We start from the raw sequence: 18,120 nt of genomic DNA on the forward strand, positions 1-18,120 counted from the left end.
GGGCCACAAACTATACACTTGTATAAGAAATCACCACTGTCACTGATCCCTATAGAACTTATGTTTAATGAAGACCATGCACAGAAAACATAACAATTATAAGATATTTGTATGACTACCATATGCCCAAAATTTATAAAAAGCTCCTGGGGTGGCCACCCCAGATAATCTGCTTATATACCTACTATCCCAGTCCACCTACCCTTTCCAAACTCTGAATCCGTCCTTGTTAGTTATTAATAGCAGTGGTTTAATTATGAACCACCAAAGGCCTAAACTTCTGTTAATAAGTAGATACATTAGTGAAGATTGCATGTTGATGTTTGAAGTGTAGAAGTGCAGGTGTCGGGAAAGAATGAATAAAGCCAGTAAAATAAGGCTCAGTGAAAGCCTGATTCTCCATTCCAATGCAGATGATATTTACAACAGTACAGCATGCCATGAATTACAGTTGCGCGTGCAATATAGTATGAAGTATAGTCGCAACCAAAGGGTTTTAAACCAGTTCCCTCTAAATAAACAGCTAGCTACTGCTTATGCATGATCTACATGAGTTTTACCCTAGAGTGCATACATGAGATGTAATTGTATCCCTCCAGAACTGATGCTTAATACAAGTGTCATCAGACCCTTAAATTCCTTAAAAGGGAAGCTGCACCAGTACACTTTGATGTGTAGCCCAATGGATGCTCTCTTGCTGTAATGATACAAATGGAAGTTATAGAGATTTATATTCTCTGATGAAATATCTAACTGAGCATGTAGTGGTCCACATTGTACTGTTTTAAGTTCTTTTATTTGTAATTGGTATACGGATCTCTGTAGCAACTATCACATTAAGTAATAATCTGAACACTGTATCACACAAAGCTGTATAATAATTATCAGAACAACTATATGCACAGTAGTTGTACAAAAGTTATGAAACTGTTACTGCATATTCTTGTTAGTATATTTCACCAACACAGTATGCCTATTACGAACAACATGATAAATACATCATTTGCTAAAATCGTACATGTGTTTGTTTGTTTGTGTGTGTAAGTGTGTGTGTAAGTGTTGAATGTGTGGATGTGTACATGCACATGTATCTACATGTCAGTGTGTGCATGCGCAAGTGTGTGTGTTGAAACAAGGTTACTTCGCTACTATTTACATGCATGTCAGCTTTAGAAATACAACCTTCTCCTCCTCCTCATTAGGATCACACAAATTTCACACTAAAGTGGTTACCAGCAGAGGTATGTTTCACTCCTAATACTAGTTACTGTGATTATAATAATAGTATAGCCTAGATTGTGGCCATAGTTGCATTGACTATGTACTTAAAAATTAGTATTGATTTGCATGTATGACTGTTCTATTAGAATTTTGAACAGAGTACGTTCCAAAATGCTTCGTATTAGTTGCTATGAGATTTAAATTATATTTAGAGAAATTTACTACTGCTTGACTGACTGACTGGCTGGCTGGCTGACTGGCTGGCTGGCTGGCTGGTTGGCTGGCTGGCTGGCTGGCTGGCTGGTTGACTGACTGACTGACTGACTGACTTAGTGACTCACTCACTCACTGACTGACTGACTCACTGACTGACTGACTGACTGACATCTTCAGACAAACATAACTTGATAATCGATGGGGCTATGGGCTTGATTTTTCACTGTTCAATGTTGCTTCAGCCTGACAGGTGCCTTTAGTATGTATTATTCCATTTCTGTTCACTGGTAGCTCAAGGTATCAATTTGCACACAGTATAGTGCATGACCTGGTTTCTGTACATTTGTTCGTATTTCCGTAGTGACTAAATTGATTACATAGGTGCTTCTTGTCTACACTGTGTAATGGGTTGAACATAGCTGAAAACAAAGTGTAATGGTCATTTGGTACTTTTCAGTAGTTAATTGTTGGGGCACTAGTTCAGACAAAGTCTGGCACCATTCTTTCTTATGGTGAGGTATGCAAGAGTGGTTCCCTACACCTGAAGTATACTAGTATACATTTAATCCCTAATTTAATCATGGGAGGAATTAAATGTCCACTAGTATATCTTCAGGTGTAGGTGACCTCCCTTGTTTCAGTGCCATTTCCACAAGCAGTACTAGCTAGTTGACACCATACTTATAGCTGCATGTTATACGATTGATCATGCTCCTTTATGATTTAACAGCACCAACAGTGATCAAACACCATGACACGTCCTTCAATGATCTAGCTGTACTTACAGCAATCGACCATGACTCTTACTGGTAGCATGGTGAAAAGGAGGCATGGAAAGATCACACCAATTGAAAATATTGCACAGGTCAGTCATCTGAGCCCCACTCAAGATATTCTAATAAGCAGCAATTTTGTACTTGGTTATACCCTAACCAACACTGTCAAGATGTCATGAAAGTATTGTGAGGCTGGATTCTAGCAATTATTTTGTGAGAAAGTGCAAACTTTCATGACTCCTGATTAATATACAGTTACTACCATACTTAGTTATTTTAAGTTTGCATGGCCCAGAGATGGCTGGCTAGCTACAATCATAAGATTCCACTAAACATTGACTTATACTACAACTTACCATGATAGATGATTTCTTCAAATGTTGGCCTTTCTGAAGGAATTTCAGCCCATGTAGCTTGCATTAAAGTATACCTTATGTACAAGGAAACATAACATAGAGTGAAAAAATGCAAAACATCAATGAAGACCAGATAAAAGAATTCAATAAAATATATACATATATAAATATTTGGATATTAGTAGAATTCTAGGGAAATTTATTTATTCCTTTAGGGACTTGAAAGGAGACTATGTTAAGCCTGTGAATTTGACGGACTATAGCAGCTGATATAGACTAGACTAGATAGTTAACTTGTCAACACTTAAAGCTACTACTAAAGATTCTACAACTATTAAAGATGATGAGGTTTACAAGCATTCTAGTTAACTGATAGGGGCTGCATATATAGATGAACCTGCAGCCTCAGGATATGAAGTCATATGATGTGGTATACAGCAGTATGCTGGTCAGGCTGGAATGACCCTAATCACGGTGCTAAGGAGAATAACAGCAATAAGGAGGTAATGGTGCCACTCCAGTCTAACAAGCATATATACACTGCTGCACGTCCCCATAATATGACATTTTACCCGGAAACTGTAGGTCTGCAAGCACTGTCAGTTAAATGTTTATAATTTCAAGGTATATAGTAGGTTGACAAGTCAGCTAGCCTATATACCTAATTCACAGGCCTTCCTGTTGGTCCCTGGTGAAATAGTTATTAATAAAAACACTTTGACTGTTCCATTTGAGAGACTCGATGTTTAAGCATAAGGATTCAGCAATGCAGTGCTGCAAAGAAGAATTTTGGTGTAAAATCAGCCTGTGTATTGACACTATGACCTTTATTTTTCTGTTGGTTGTTCCTGTCCCTGCATGCTCTCCTTTCTTGTTTCTGTAGATTTTTACTTTTCCTAAACAGTCTGTGGACCAGGTTATCTTACTATATAACATTTTATGCTATGCACCAAATATTTGTAAATATATTCATGGCATGCAGGGGCTAAAGAAAGGGTGCATCTGGCCCTTTGTTCTTCCTTACTAATTCTTGTTACATGGGTTACATGGGTCAGCTGCCATACCTGTGAATCCCTGTATATTCAGAGCTGTGCTTTGATACAAGTAAGTACAAGTGAGTTATGAGGCTTCAAAAATGTCCCAATGTTTAGTATGGTTTACAGCTTCAAACATGATTGTTCCGGTACAAAACCATTGTGAGTGAATGCATGTTTACCTCCTGGTTTTGGCAGGTGGCCAGGTATGTAAATTCTAGTTATGGCCAAAAGGCTAGATTTAGGCTTGTTGTAATGAAGGTGGTACAATGTCTTTCCTATATCTCTTGGTTGCAATATTACACCTAAATGTTGCTCCTAATATTCTAACAAGGCTGCAATGATTTCTTGCTGTTGAAATACTCAATGCTCTAACAGAGCAGTCAGATGCAGGATTAACTGTTGTACTGCTATATATACACTGATCATATTAGTACTTACATTTTCTGTGGGCAAAGCACTGGTTTTTCAAGCCTCTTGCCAGCTTTAAGCATAATGATTACACTATGATTCTCTATCCCAGGATAAGGAATTCTTCCAAGTGAAAATATTTCCCAACATGTGATTCCATAGGACCACTATGATGTGGTAAAACAATAAAACATTGATATTAGCAATGCACCATATACTATACATATAGTAGGGAGTTTCATTGGTTTACTACCTGTAGCAGGTGTACAATCAAAATACTCTAATAGTGCAGTCACCCTATTAGAACAGTCAGCTAGGCATTCTAGTAGTGTTCAGCTACGTGTACAGTACATGTCACAATGTAGAGAATTCAGCTATAAAACTAGTCACCCTGCAGAGAGTTCAGCTACCAACAAGTCACCATGTAGAGTGTTTAAACAATAAACAAGTCACCCTGTAGAGAGTTCAGCTACCACCAAGTCACCTTGTAGTGTGTAGCTGAGATCTCTACAGGGTGACTTGCTTGAAGCAGTCACCCTGTAGAGAGTTCAGGTAACCCTGTAGATAGTTCAGCTACATTAAAACTTACCCTGTAGGAAAGTTGAGCCACATTACAAGTCATCCTTTAGAAAGTTTGGGTCACCCTGTAGAGAGTTTAGCTACTACATTACATCTCACCCTGTAAGCAAGTTTTGCTACATTACAAGTCACCCAGTAGAGAGTTCAGCTATATTATACGTTGTAGGGGAGTTCAGCTGCATAACACGTCTCCCTATAGAGAGTTCAGGTACATTACAAGTCACCCTGTAGGAGAGTTCAATCACATCAAATCACCCTGTAGAGAGTTCAGCTATATTAAAGTATCCTTATTGAGAATTCAGCCACATTAGAAGTCACCCATGCAGTAGATAGTTAACTGTAGAGAGTTTAGCTACATCACAAGTAACCCTGTAGGAGAGTTCAGCTATATAATTATGTCGACTCACACTGTGGAGAGTTCAGCTGCATTACAAGTCACTCAGTAAAATGTTCAGCTACATTACAAGTCACCCTGTAGAGAGTTCAGCTACATTACAAGCCACCCTGTAGAGAGTTCAGCTACATCCCAAATCTCCTGGTAGGCACATTATAATATTTCATTAAACTCAAGCCAAAAGTTTTCTCTTCTCTTCGTCATACAGTAACAAGTGAAAGTCAGTCCCAAAGCCATTTTATGGCTGGTTTTAGGTGATTAAAAAAGAGTGATATTTATACCAAAAACAGCTTGGCTGTGAAAAAAGGTATGGTCTCCAAAAAAATCCAAAAGGAAAAATTTGTAAAATTGGTCATTAAAAATGATTGATATTAGAACATTTCTTGGCTGCCACATTTGATTTCACAACTTTTTTCACCCTGAGGTTGTTTGGATGCTGTACCATTTTTCCACAGCTAGGCGGTTTTTGATATAATAGTATGTTAAAAAATACTGTATGTATATGGCTCTTTGTGTATTGTAAGGTCAACTGCACATGTAAGAAAGGGGTACACTTGCTCTGGCCCTTAAATCTCCTACACTGTGATGCCTATAATTGCTTATTATAATTATCTCTGTGATTCCTATCCCACTAGGGACCTGTGAGAAGGCTAAACCCTGTGAATACAATTATATTACTTATAACTATATGCCTATAAACACATACCACATCAGTCATCTCATTAAAGTAATTATCAAGGATTGACTCAGGTGACATCCATTTTACTGGTAGCGCAGCATACTTTTGGCCCCTGTAGTACTCATTTGTATAAATATCTTTTGTTAAACCAAAATCTGCCACTCTAATGTTACAATTTTCATCCACCCTAGAAAACAGAAGCTGTGATAATGTCTACAGTAGACACACAATTGTAATTACTTATGTTAATATTCTGGAAAGGTATGCATGCATGCTAAAATGCAACTTTTGCTGCACAATTATAGCATGGCTATGAGTCTCATTTTACCCTGTATGTTTCCACTGTATAGCAATAATACAGAGAGCGACATTATTGTCACCAGTTGATAATATTGTTGTTTAATGATAAATTGCCTATGTGAAAGCAGTGAGCACTGGTGACTTGAAATTGTTGCTTATATAGAGAGTACGTACTGGGATGTGTACCTGTAAAATTAGACCCATTTTTTAACTTTGAAACTTCAATTCATAATTTTAATTGCATGTGCTTCTCTGAAATTTTCCATGGGTAACTTGGAAAATTTGAAACTTAACCAATGCTAGAAATCAATTGTTACAACATTTTGTTGCTGGCATGTGAAGTGAAAAGGTATCTTTTTGCAAATCCAGTCACATTAATTAATTAATATTGGATATTGTCTTTCAAGTAAATTGACAGTTGGCATTGCTTTTCAGGTGATACCAGTTCCCAATCAGTACAACTGGATAGATTGAGTAAAGTTTCTTGCTCATTTTAACAGCAGCAGCAACTTAGCATATTTCATACTCATGCAAGTATTGAACCTTGTTGTATCTTGTGGCTGATATTCTTACCACTGTAAGATGTTTCCTCACATATATACATGTATGGCACACCCACATGCATACATATTCATATACATGCATGCATACATAAACGCACATATGTCTACATACATGCAATTTCTAGCAGCTAGATCTCGATGTACAAATCTTTTACTAACAAGATATTCCATTCCTTTAGCTATATCAAGGCACATCTTTATTAGAGTACCTTCATCAATATTCTGTTGGCAAACGAAATATATAGCATACAAGATTATGTCATTTCCATTCCAATAATACATACTTTAGTGAGTTGCTCAGTATTTGTAGGATCTAATCTATTTGTTCTCAAATAATTCTTCAAATCACCATTACTCATAAATGGTAGGATCATCTTCAGCATATCATCATCATTCATGTCTACACATGCTCCCAGTAATGACAACACATTAGGATGGTCAAAGTTCTTCATGATGAACATTTCTCCCACCAATTCTCTAATGGAATTTGAGCTGACAACTATGAATATAAGTACATGATATATAATTAGAGTTGTATGCTGTTCAAACCTCATTCAATGTACAGTTCAAAACTATATTTTTAAACAGGTAGACTGCACAATTCAAAGCCATAGCAAGGTCCAAAAAAGTGGCCAGGCTACATGTAGCAGGCCAAACTAGGGGAGCTGTGGGCATTCCCCCACAGAAAATTTTTGAAAATTTAGCCCTCTGAGATTTTGGAAGCAACTCTGACTGCATTGGTAACTGAAACTTATAACTGACTGCTCCATTAGAGTTATTGTGTTGACTGTTCTATTAGAGTATTGCATTTACTGCTCTATTAAATCTTCTTGATCTTTAACAAAATTTCTCAAGTGGCTGAAAAGTAATCTGGCTTGAACAGCTGGACTGCTTGCTACAGCCCTGCAGTTTCCATTATAGTTTCACTATATTTTACCTACAAGCTAGTTCATGTATTTGACAAGGCGTACATTCATACTGTATATACTGTGGATATATATTAAATATTATAAATGACCACATTTTTAAACCAAATGTTTAACATCAGTGTGTGCTTGTCTGAGTTATATCAGCATTGTGGTACACAACTAAAACCATGTCCAAATAATCACGCTTTTCATTCTGTGTTTTTGTTTTACTGACATAATGTCTAATATTTGTTTAAAGAGCCTTGTCACGTCTTATGTTTGAATTACAATAGCTAAGAACATACATTTAGTAGTTTTGATAGCTACTAGCATAATAGATCCATCTGCCTGCAGCAGCTCTCCTTTGTGCACAGCTCCAAAAGCCCCTAAGAAGCATACAATAATAATAATGCAATTCACAAAATTTACCTTTTCCAAGGGAATCTAGTTTTGTTATTGACTCAGTGGGAATCACTAGGTCAGAAAATCTTTCTTTGACATATCGCAGAAATTGATCTATTTCTATAGCAGACATCTTTCTTTTAACTCCTTCATATGTAGCACAACATTACATGGTGCTGTGCTGCTGAATTGTACCATACCAACTGAGCTTTGTTTATCAGGTAATCCCAGTGGAATACCATGACCTTGATCAGCATTTCTTGTAATTGCAAACTTGGAACTGCAATACGTAACAGTAGATATATTGAAGTTACCAAACTGAGAATTATCATGTATGAATGCATTGTATATGGCTGATATAAATGGCAATAATGCTACTCTGATACACCATGTTATGGGTCTCATTAGCTGTAGTATGTGCTACAATATTATGTTAGTAAAAATAAAAGTGATGTAGTGAAGTGCTGGGCTTTGACGATGAGGGCCAAATCCCTCTAATTATGAGATGGTAAAGAGGATTACTGCCTCCATTTTGATTACAGGCCTGTGTCATTTTGTAGGTGCTTTTAGAGATTAGCCACTTCTAGTTAGAGATACACATTGGGTATATAGGAGTGGCATTAAGGTTGCATACTGTATTTCCTTGGTTAAATGCTGCACCTTCAATATGGGGTAGCTGCACTTGAGTGGTGCCACAATTGATTTTGAAAACAAGGCATTTTCAAGCATGCATTGAGTTTGATATAGTTGCCCACACCAAATTTTGAACTAAGGTAATAAACACCACAGTGTTTAACCAAGTAATTACAGTACTCATTTAGAGTTTTATAATTATTTAATTGTACCAGAACTTTTACCTTAAACATTGTATAATCATACAGATTTTTTAATAAACATACATGGATAAAATGACATGTTACTGGACATTTTGTCCATGAAAACCTATTGAGTACAACCTGTGAAATGTAAAGTTTCTTTTGGCCACCCCCAATGAATATTTATTTTCATAGCACAAACCATTAATAAAAATCCCAATAAAAATCCTGTGAACTTACTTCACGTAGGATTTTCATTGGTACCCCATTCACTGGAGTTTTATTGATTTTGTCCTACGAATACTATAAAAACAGATTCATTGGGACCACCAATGAAACCTTGATATTTCACAAATTTTTCGCTGGAAAATATCCAGTAGTGTATTATATAAGTGTTAAAATCAAATAGTTTTTTGGCATTTTGAATTTTTGATAAAGTCATATGAATTTGTAAGCATTCTTGCTATCTGTATAATGTAGGCATGTGCACACTGATTATAGACTTAAAGTGGATATACAAATGCATGTATGATTACCGGTGTTTAAATCTTCTTGTCATCAGTGCTACTATTATTACAATAAATACTGCAATAACAACCAATCCACATCCAATAGAAATTGCTGCTATTATACCAGCTGATAATCTATTGGAACCTGAGTTCTGTGATTCTGTAATGACAATATTGTATCAGCAACATCACGAACACCACATTAACTTAAGCATTACATATACAGTGGTTTTTACTGGTTTCTACTGTAGTTTTCAAAATTGGGCAGAATATGTATATTGTATCCTGCAACACTTTTCAACTACTTGTACATGTCATTCGATTATAAATCTATTACTGTTTGAAGGTGAGGCATCAATATGCAGCTGCAGATCATTAAGGGGCATTTCACAGTGCTCAGTCATTTTGGCACTGTAGATCACAAAGGGTTATTCCTATCATGCACAGTGTCTACTAGCTACATACGGAAAATTAACACCTCAATAGGATTTAGTTGCATGAAGAGGGTGATGACCAGCATGACTGAAGATAGAAGGAATGGCAAAGTGCAGCGCAGTCATTTGCATGCAAAAGGCACATTCCACTGCATAATATGGTGGTCATACTATGTATCACTTAGCCTCTAGCTTTGTGGCAGGCAGGCAGGCAACTGAATTATTTAGTTACAGTTACATATTATCCATAAAATAAAGTAACTATAATAATATTACTTTGTGTCCACAGCCTTAAGCTGTCACGTGTGAAACTACCACCTTATCACGTAACATGACTGCATTGTTGGACAATGTGCAAATCTTGTTTATGAGTAAGAAGCTGGTGAATAAGCTTCATTCAGCAGGCTTCATTACTTCGTTGTAGCTAGACGTTACTCAGTGGATCACTAACAAGATTAGTAACTTCGTTACTTATAGTAATAATATTACATAATATTAGATTCGTTACAGTAACTACATTACTTAGGTAACGCATTACATTTGTAAGTAAAGTGACTTGAGTTATATTACCTGTTTTTATAGTGTATTTCGTTATATTACTTAGTCAGTAATAATATTATGTAACGTGTTACATAAGCAACACGTTACTCCCAACACTGTTAGTAATTTTACCCATTATGCACAACTCAGTTGTAAGAAATCACTTTAGTACACTGACCTGTATTGAGATTTTCAAGAAGCCTCATGTTTGTGACATTAGCTAAAAAAAAGCACAACATTTCACATGAAAGCATGGTACTGTAGTACAATATAATTCATGGGCTTATGGTTTCTATATACACCGTTGTTGGATTTCAGATTCACTTTGCATACTGACTCATGCAAAGATCATGATTCATGATGGGGTCTCCTACACTAAATTAATTAATCTGTGGAATGGATGGAATGGAACAAACTGCTTAAACATGAAAAGGAATGACTTTGTAAATACCATGTATTCACCCTGTAGTTGAAACACCTTTCTATACGCATACCCATAATGCTTCAGTGGCAAACAATAACAAAGTTGTTAAATGAAATTATTAGCACACACAAACAATGATAACATAAGAATTTAGCAGAACAATTTATACAAGCACATATATACACTCTCATTCTCATGAGGTCATTCTGCACATAACAAATGATGAATCCATCCCCTGTTTGAGTGACTTGTTCTATTAGGATTAATGGATACTGAGATATTTGATTAACAAATGACTCATTACCAACTTAAGTCATAAAATAATTTGCATATTGTCTTGATCACAGCATTAAATGATAACATACAAAATGACACTATATTGTGCAGCTGTTCTGTCATTAATGTCTCAATTATAGCTCTCATCTTGGGTTATAGTTTCAGCATAGTTTTTTGAACTCTTTACTTTTCTTAACAGTTGAACTATACTACATGGTCCATGGTATGTATATAAGCCTAGTTACTAACTAAACAGCACTACACACATGACTTACAGCATCTGATAGTTGAGATATTTAGCTCCACCTCACCATAGTATGAGTCAGTATCAGAACAATTGTAATTCAAAATAAGGGGACCTAATGTTGGAAGTCTATCTCTTATTATAGGAATGTTCACTCCTTGACTACATTCATTGTATGCCTCATCCAATTCTGGGCATCTTGTAAGACAGACGGGAAGTAGTTCAGATGTATTAATATCGCAAGGTGGATATTGGTAGAAACATAAAATTATTTTAATAAACATTAGACATGGTCCTGTGATCAAACCAATTCCGACATTAATCTGCTCAAGATTTTCTTCTGCAATAAAAATTTCATTCTGAGCATAGTACTTCTCTGATAGCACACCAAAACATTGATTGTTGGGAATTTCTACACACCTGCAGTAATATTATCAATGCATTAGGAATGTAAACACTGTATGCATACACATCATATCACACGATATGTATTGTGCATTTCCATCAGTACTGGGGGAATATGGTACAAATATAGAATTTCAGTATATAGGGATCATAATGAAGGGAAGTCACCTATATACACCTACAGCTATATGGTGGACATTTAATTCTGTTTCAGTCCAGCTAGTCAATAGATATGGGCATCATATGGCCATGTCTGTTGTAGAATTAAAATGTCCACTATATATATGATAGCTACAGGCTAGGTGTAAGTAACTTCCCTTGTTTCATTAGTATAATCCCTATTTAAAATGCCTAGTTTTCCATTACTTGTTTGTTTACTTTTTTGCAACATAATTGTGACAGGTGAAACCATGCATACCATATTGAAGGATAAACTGGCACCACATATAATTATCACAAAGCAATGGACGTTCTTCAACTATTACTTACTAAAAAGCAAAGTGGCAATTTCACTTTGTTTATGTTCTGCCCATTACACAGCTGAAGAAACACATCAAAAACCACAAATGTTTGTGAGGTTTCATTCAGAAACACCTCTGCAATCAATCCAGTCACTATGAAAATAAGGACCATTTCCATTATAAACGTGATAGTCAGCACATGGAAGCCATTAGGCCAGGTAAAGTTGATTTATAGTTTCTCATCACCCACACACATTACCTACCACTCTGCTGCTTCTAAATTCATTACTACTATAATTGATCATGTGTGCCAGTATTTCAATGTTTAGACAAACTAGCCATCATTATTTTCAGCTACAGAAAACATTTCATCATGCTTCAGAAAGGTGGTAAAGTGTAAGCATAAGCTTTAAGAAGGCTTTTGATAATCCTTGTAGTGACAGATAGCTAGCTGTTGTTGTGATTTTGAGTGCTTCCTTTCATAATTAATAATGAAAAATGACATCAAAATTGAGGAAGTGGTGGATGAGAAGCTAGCAATCTACTTTGTCTGGCCTCATGTGCTATCAGCAATCAATTGGTGGTGGAGAAAGAAATGGGACACAAAGAAGGACAAAGATGATTCCAAGATGCATACATTGTAATGGTGAAGCTCCAAAGTTAGGCCAGGTAAACTTGATTAATTGTTTTTCATCCCCACCTGTATCCCTTTTAACTAAAGGTGGACCGATACCAGTATCAGTATCGATGCTGATACAGTGGTATCGGCCGATCGGATCGGTATCAGTAATACAAGGTACAGATACCACCAGTAGACACTCACCACTTTTATTAAACCATCTCTAGCTAAGTTTCCAGTAGCAAATAACTTAGTTGGGCCAGCAAAGTAGCGAAAAAAGCCTTTTCCAACTATTGCTATGATTGCTCCATGTGTATTCTAATATATTAGAGCATGTGAATCCTTTGTAATTAAATGACAGTGCGGTTGTTTCTCAAAGAATAAGTTTATGACTACTTGGCTTGCTTTTGCATGAAAAAGTTTGGTTGCAAGGCTGTAACAAACATTGTAGAATTATTGGACTCTCACGCAATTAGCTAATTACCTAATGATGAATAAAAAAACTACAGAAATTAGTAATCCACAATGAAACTTGATTGAACTGAGATCAATCCTAGCTATGTATCACAACAGCGAAATTTCTATAATAAACTTGTCTAGGCTTCAATGCTTAGTATCAGTATCGGAATCGTATCGGCAGATAATTTCAGTACAAATACTCGTATTGGAAGTATTGGTAAAGAGTGGTATCGGTTCATCTCTACTTTTAGCTCCACCGCCTCTAATTTCATTATTGCTGGTGTCAATCATGTGCACACTTATTTTAATGCTAAGAAGGCTGGCTATAATTTTACAGCACAGCAAATGTCACTTGCACCTCAGAAATGGCGGTAAAATGTAAGTACTAGTTCTTAGAAGGCTTCAGCTAACCTTTGTAGTAACAGACAGCTTGATTTGGAGTATCTTCTTTAATAATGAATATTGAAAAATGATCTCCCACTTGCATGGAAATCCATATTTAGGTGGATAAAAAAAGAGTAGTCAAGTTTGCCTGGCCTTAGACTATATAATATGGGCGAACACTTAAGTATCATATAGATCATCCTTACGGTGTGCTGAGCATGGTGTTTTTACCTTATTTTCTCACAAAGATCCTCACAAAGATCCTCACAATGCCTACAACCAAGTTGTGAAAAAAATGGTGTGGCCTAAAAAAGCTTTGGTGAAAAAAGTTGTGAAATTAAAGGTGGCAGCCAAGAAACGGCTGCTAATGCTAATAAATTTTAATAATGGCTGCATACATATTAGAATTAACATTATTGCAGCCATTTCTTGGCCGCCACCTTTGATTTTACAACTTTTTCACCAGGCTTTTTAAGGCCACACCATGTTTCATACAGCTTGCTCACAATGGCAGCCCTCTACCAACTATATGGCATATAAAATACATACTTATGGTTTGCTACACTGCTTCTCTGAATAAGGTGTCAGCTTTATTAGAGTGATTGACTGCTCTATTGGAGTACTCGATCTAATTATATAACATACCAAAATTCTTTGGTAGGGCACAGGCTAACCCCTAGATATACCACTGATCATGAACCAGTGTTTGAATTCAGAACAAAACATTCATGTGAATCACATTTACTCCTCAACTTCTCCCACTACAATAGAACTCAGGTTGACATTGGCATTTTAGATTTTTCCCAGGTCTTTGATAAGGTGTGTACAAAAGCTAGAATATATGCAGGTTGCAGTTGAAGGCTCATATTCTACCTCATGCAAAGTCACATCAGGTGTCCCCCAGGGCACCCACCTTGTTTTAATATTTCGGTCACAGAAATTCAAAACACTGTTTGAGTATTTGCTGATGATTGTTTGATTTATTGTCACATTTTTACTCCTGCTGACCACCAAATACTTCAAGAAGGTCTGCAAAAGCTTTCTGCATGGGCTGATTAATGGACAATTATAAATTCAGTAAATGCTGTATCATGCAACTATCCAAACATCACCTTAAGTGAATTTTTACACTTGATGTCAGGCCAAGTCCTTAAGGCCGTTGAACAACATTCCTATTTAGAAGTTATCATTGGTCACTAGCTCTTGTGGAAACCACATGGTGACTAAAGCAATGCCTTGCTCAAAAGCATTGAAAAATCTAAGCTACGAGCAGTTTGTGTTACCAGTAGCCACTAGATTATATACTTCATCTGTTTGGTACTTTACACAAAATCAAATCAACAAACTTGAAATGATTCAGTTTACTTTGTATTAAACCTACCATGGAGAAGAAACATTAGGGGTAGTTTTATTAGTTCATTGTTATTATCACTAAGTGGCCAATCTTATTATACCTTTGAAGAGAGTGCACTCGTTTAAGTAAAATAATCAACCATGTGCATATCTTACAAATTTCAACTACTTATTCCCATTGTACCAGATTATAAGAAATGACATGAAGTTTCTATATGAATTATCAGCCAATCACACCTTATAAATATTAATTCCATACATTTTTTCCACGAATCACACATTCCTGAATAACCAATTGCCTGATTGCTCATGTATGCCAATACATTAGACAGTTTTAAAGATTTACTGTATAAATGTTGTCATTCAGGAAATTGTACTATGATGATGTTGATTTAATTGTGCAGTATAGCTATATTAATTATTGTAGCTATGTGTTTGTTGGTTCATGGAGAACAATAATAATTTATATCATTAATACAAGAAAAGGTATTCACATTTAGTCTCACGTGGCCAAACCGCTTTTTTTCTTTTTCATTTGGTCAGGAAAAAAGGGTCTGGTCCGGTACGAATACCCGCATTTGTTCTCAAAATCCTGGTTGTGGCCGGGATTAATTCTAAGCGCGCTAAGTACAATCAATACAAACATTACAAAATCATAGCTTACCTGTTCGTCACTGAATGATCGGAATCCTATCTTTTCAATTACCGGCACCATTTAAGCATGCTTTGAGAATGTATGAAGACGCGCGTGTAGAATTAATACCGGGATTTTGGGAACAAGTGTGGGTATTCGAACCGGACCAGACCCTTTTTTCCCGACCAAATGAAAAAGAAGAAAAAAGCAGTCTGGCCACGCGAGACTAATTCACATTCAAACAGTGGGCAGAGAGGCAAAAAATCTGCCCAATCCTGTGATGAAGGAATCATTGCCATCACAGAAGTAGCATTGCCACGCTGAACATCCATCACAAAAGCAGCATTGCCACGCTGTACGTTTGTTGGTTGTATGTGCATGCCGGCCGTCCCTGCAGAGATGCCAACCTCTCAACAATTTTAGGAGTGAGACCAACACTACCAACAATGTGGACTAGACTCACAGACTCAAGTGCAGCTCCAGGATTTTTGGTAGTGAAGACCAAAAAGGTACCTAGTATACATGCTCAAAGTACATAAATAAGCACAGGGTTGTCCAATTTTAAGCACAGGGCTAATGATAAAGCGGATCAGGCGTGAGAACTAAGCCGCTGAGCTGAGAGTGAGAAATAGAGGGTTAGGCGTGAGATTAATAGCCAAAGAGTGAGACTCAAGCCTAATGCGTGAGAGTTGACATGTCTGCCAGAGGGTTAGGCGTGAGAGCGTGAGATTAATGCACCTATCAATGTATTGCCCCACCACCCCCCCCCCTCGGGTGTAAGTGGGGCTTTACAGGGGGAATTGACACGAAACTGCTGCCCCACTATGGGGCATTTGACGATCGTTCAGTAAGTGCCCAAATATTTTTTGTTGTAACTTCCTTCGCTATGTCAAATCCCGAGTTAATCCCGCGTTGCAACTGGGGCCAACGGTGGGGATTTGACACAGCCGAATGTCAAATGCCCCATAGTAGGGCAAACCTATCGTGTCAAATCCCCACCGTTGGCCCCAGTTGCAACGCGGGATTTACTCGGGATTTGACATAGCGAAGGAAGTTACAACAAAAAATATTTGGGTGCTTACTGAACCGGATCGTCAAATGTCCCATAGTGGGACAGCAGTTTTGTGTCAATTCCCCCTGTAAAGCCCCACTTACGCCCGAGGGGGGGGCGGTGGGGCAATACATTGATAGGTGCATAACAATCATGGCGACTCACTGTTGTTGAGATGAAGAGCCGATAATGAAGAAGGTGGCGGTGAACCAAAGGAATATCCAAACAGCATGACACCATCTGAACACGGCATAAAAAAGCATTTCTTGTTTGGTTCCTTCAAACTTTGTACAACGAAAATCGTTGATTAATGAACCCCACCCAATTGCAAGCCCCGCCCATAACTGGCCTATAAATGGAGTTCTCACGTGATTGAACTATACCGTATAGTGATTTTAAAGCCTAAATATTTCGAGGTTGAGCAATGTTACGAAAAATAAAATTTTCGCGGATTTGCAAACACTCCCAAAATGTATTAGACTATATCTAGGTCTAAAAGGCAAGGCTAAAATTTTCGCTGATAACCCCCGCGCAAAACCGCGAAAATTTTTCCCCTCCAAACATTTATGCTATACGGACAGGGAAGGGGTGGGGGGTGATGGGCCACACCAATAGTCTCGTGTGACCAACGCTACAGGCTTATTATTATTATTATTATTATTGGGGGTACAGGTAAGGAGGCAAAGCCTGTAAAAACCTGATCTATACAATCAAACTACTACAAAAATAACTATACAATATCATACTGGTAATCATAATAAAATCTATCTAGGTGTGTCTTAAACAAATTGGTTGAATGAACATTAACTGAGTCATATGGGAGTCCATTCCAATCATTTATAATTCTTGAATCAGTTGTCCCAAGTCAAGACGTCCCTTTTCCAGCAGAGACAGCAGCTCGGTGGACTTGACTACTGGTGCCTTGGCAGCATTGGTTCAAGCCCAAAAGCGCTTTCAATACGACCCTGAATGCTTTTACTGAATAGATAGCTACATTTTATTCGATGGAATTTCTTCGTTTGTAATCAAAGCTAGAAAAGAAATGAAACCGCAACAAAGCTTTCCAGTGATTCATAGTCGGGGGCTCGCGTAAGTCTGAGTCAGTCAATTGTGATAATCACCTCTTATAGCTTTTTTTAATTTTATTAACCGGGCTTGATGGACTGCCCTTGCTTACCACCCCCAGCACAAAGAAAGGCACGTGCTGGACAGCTGTAAAAGACAATAGAAAAACAGAGTAACGCAGCCAGCATGTTACTCTGACAAGCGGGACTCCACTTGCACTAAATCCATTGGGGGTGGAGCCCTAGTGTAAGCACCAATGCAGGGGCGTAGCCAGGATTTTTTGAAGGGGGGTTCCAGCACCAGCATTGAGTTACTAGAAGCAGGGGTCTGGGGGCTCAGCCCCCAGCCGCTGAGAGACTTTCAATATTTTAATAAATCAATACTCATGCTTCCTATGCTGCTTTTTGTCAGTCATGTTGGCTCAGGAGAAGGGTGCATCGAATTGGCTCTCTTGTCTTCCATTGAAGTCGCATAATTTTGTGCTTCATAAAACTGCTTTTCGTGATGCAATTGCGCTTCGCTATCATTGGCTACCATCTGCCTGCCCTACTTCCTGTGCCTGTGGTCACTCTTTTACCATAAAACATGCTCTGTCTTGCCGAAAGGGT

At 37.4% G+C, this 18,120-nt stretch overlaps 1 protein-coding gene across 1 annotated transcript; it reads right to left on the reverse strand.

The window, feature by feature from the left end:
• Positions 1 to 785: 785 nt before the first annotated feature.
• On the reverse strand, positions 786 to 16,763 carry LOC136241370 (tyrosine-protein kinase receptor UFO-like). Its single transcript, XM_066032566.1, has 13 exons — positions 16,613 to 16,763; positions 11,113 to 11,501; positions 10,316 to 10,357; positions 9,191 to 9,323; positions 8,040 to 8,119; positions 7,867 to 7,986; positions 7,743 to 7,823; positions 6,814 to 7,028; positions 6,642 to 6,751; positions 5,694 to 5,853; positions 4,045 to 4,181; positions 2,570 to 2,643; positions 786 to 973 (listed from the first exon to the last, which is right to left on the reverse strand). Exons 1-13 carry the CDS (start codon positions 16,708 to 16,710, stop codon positions 957 to 959), a joined length of 1,656 nt encoding a protein of 551 aa, XP_065888638.1. The 5' UTR covers positions 16,711 to 16,763; the 3' UTR covers positions 786 to 956.
• Positions 16,764 to 18,120: the final 1,357 nt, after the last annotated feature.

Source organism: Dysidea avara, chromosome 12, assembly GCF_963678975.1.
Source record: "Dysidea avara chromosome 12, odDysAvar1.4, whole genome shotgun sequence".
Classification (NCBI taxonomy): Eukaryota; Metazoa; Porifera; class Demospongiae; order Dictyoceratida; family Dysideidae; genus Dysidea; species Dysidea avara.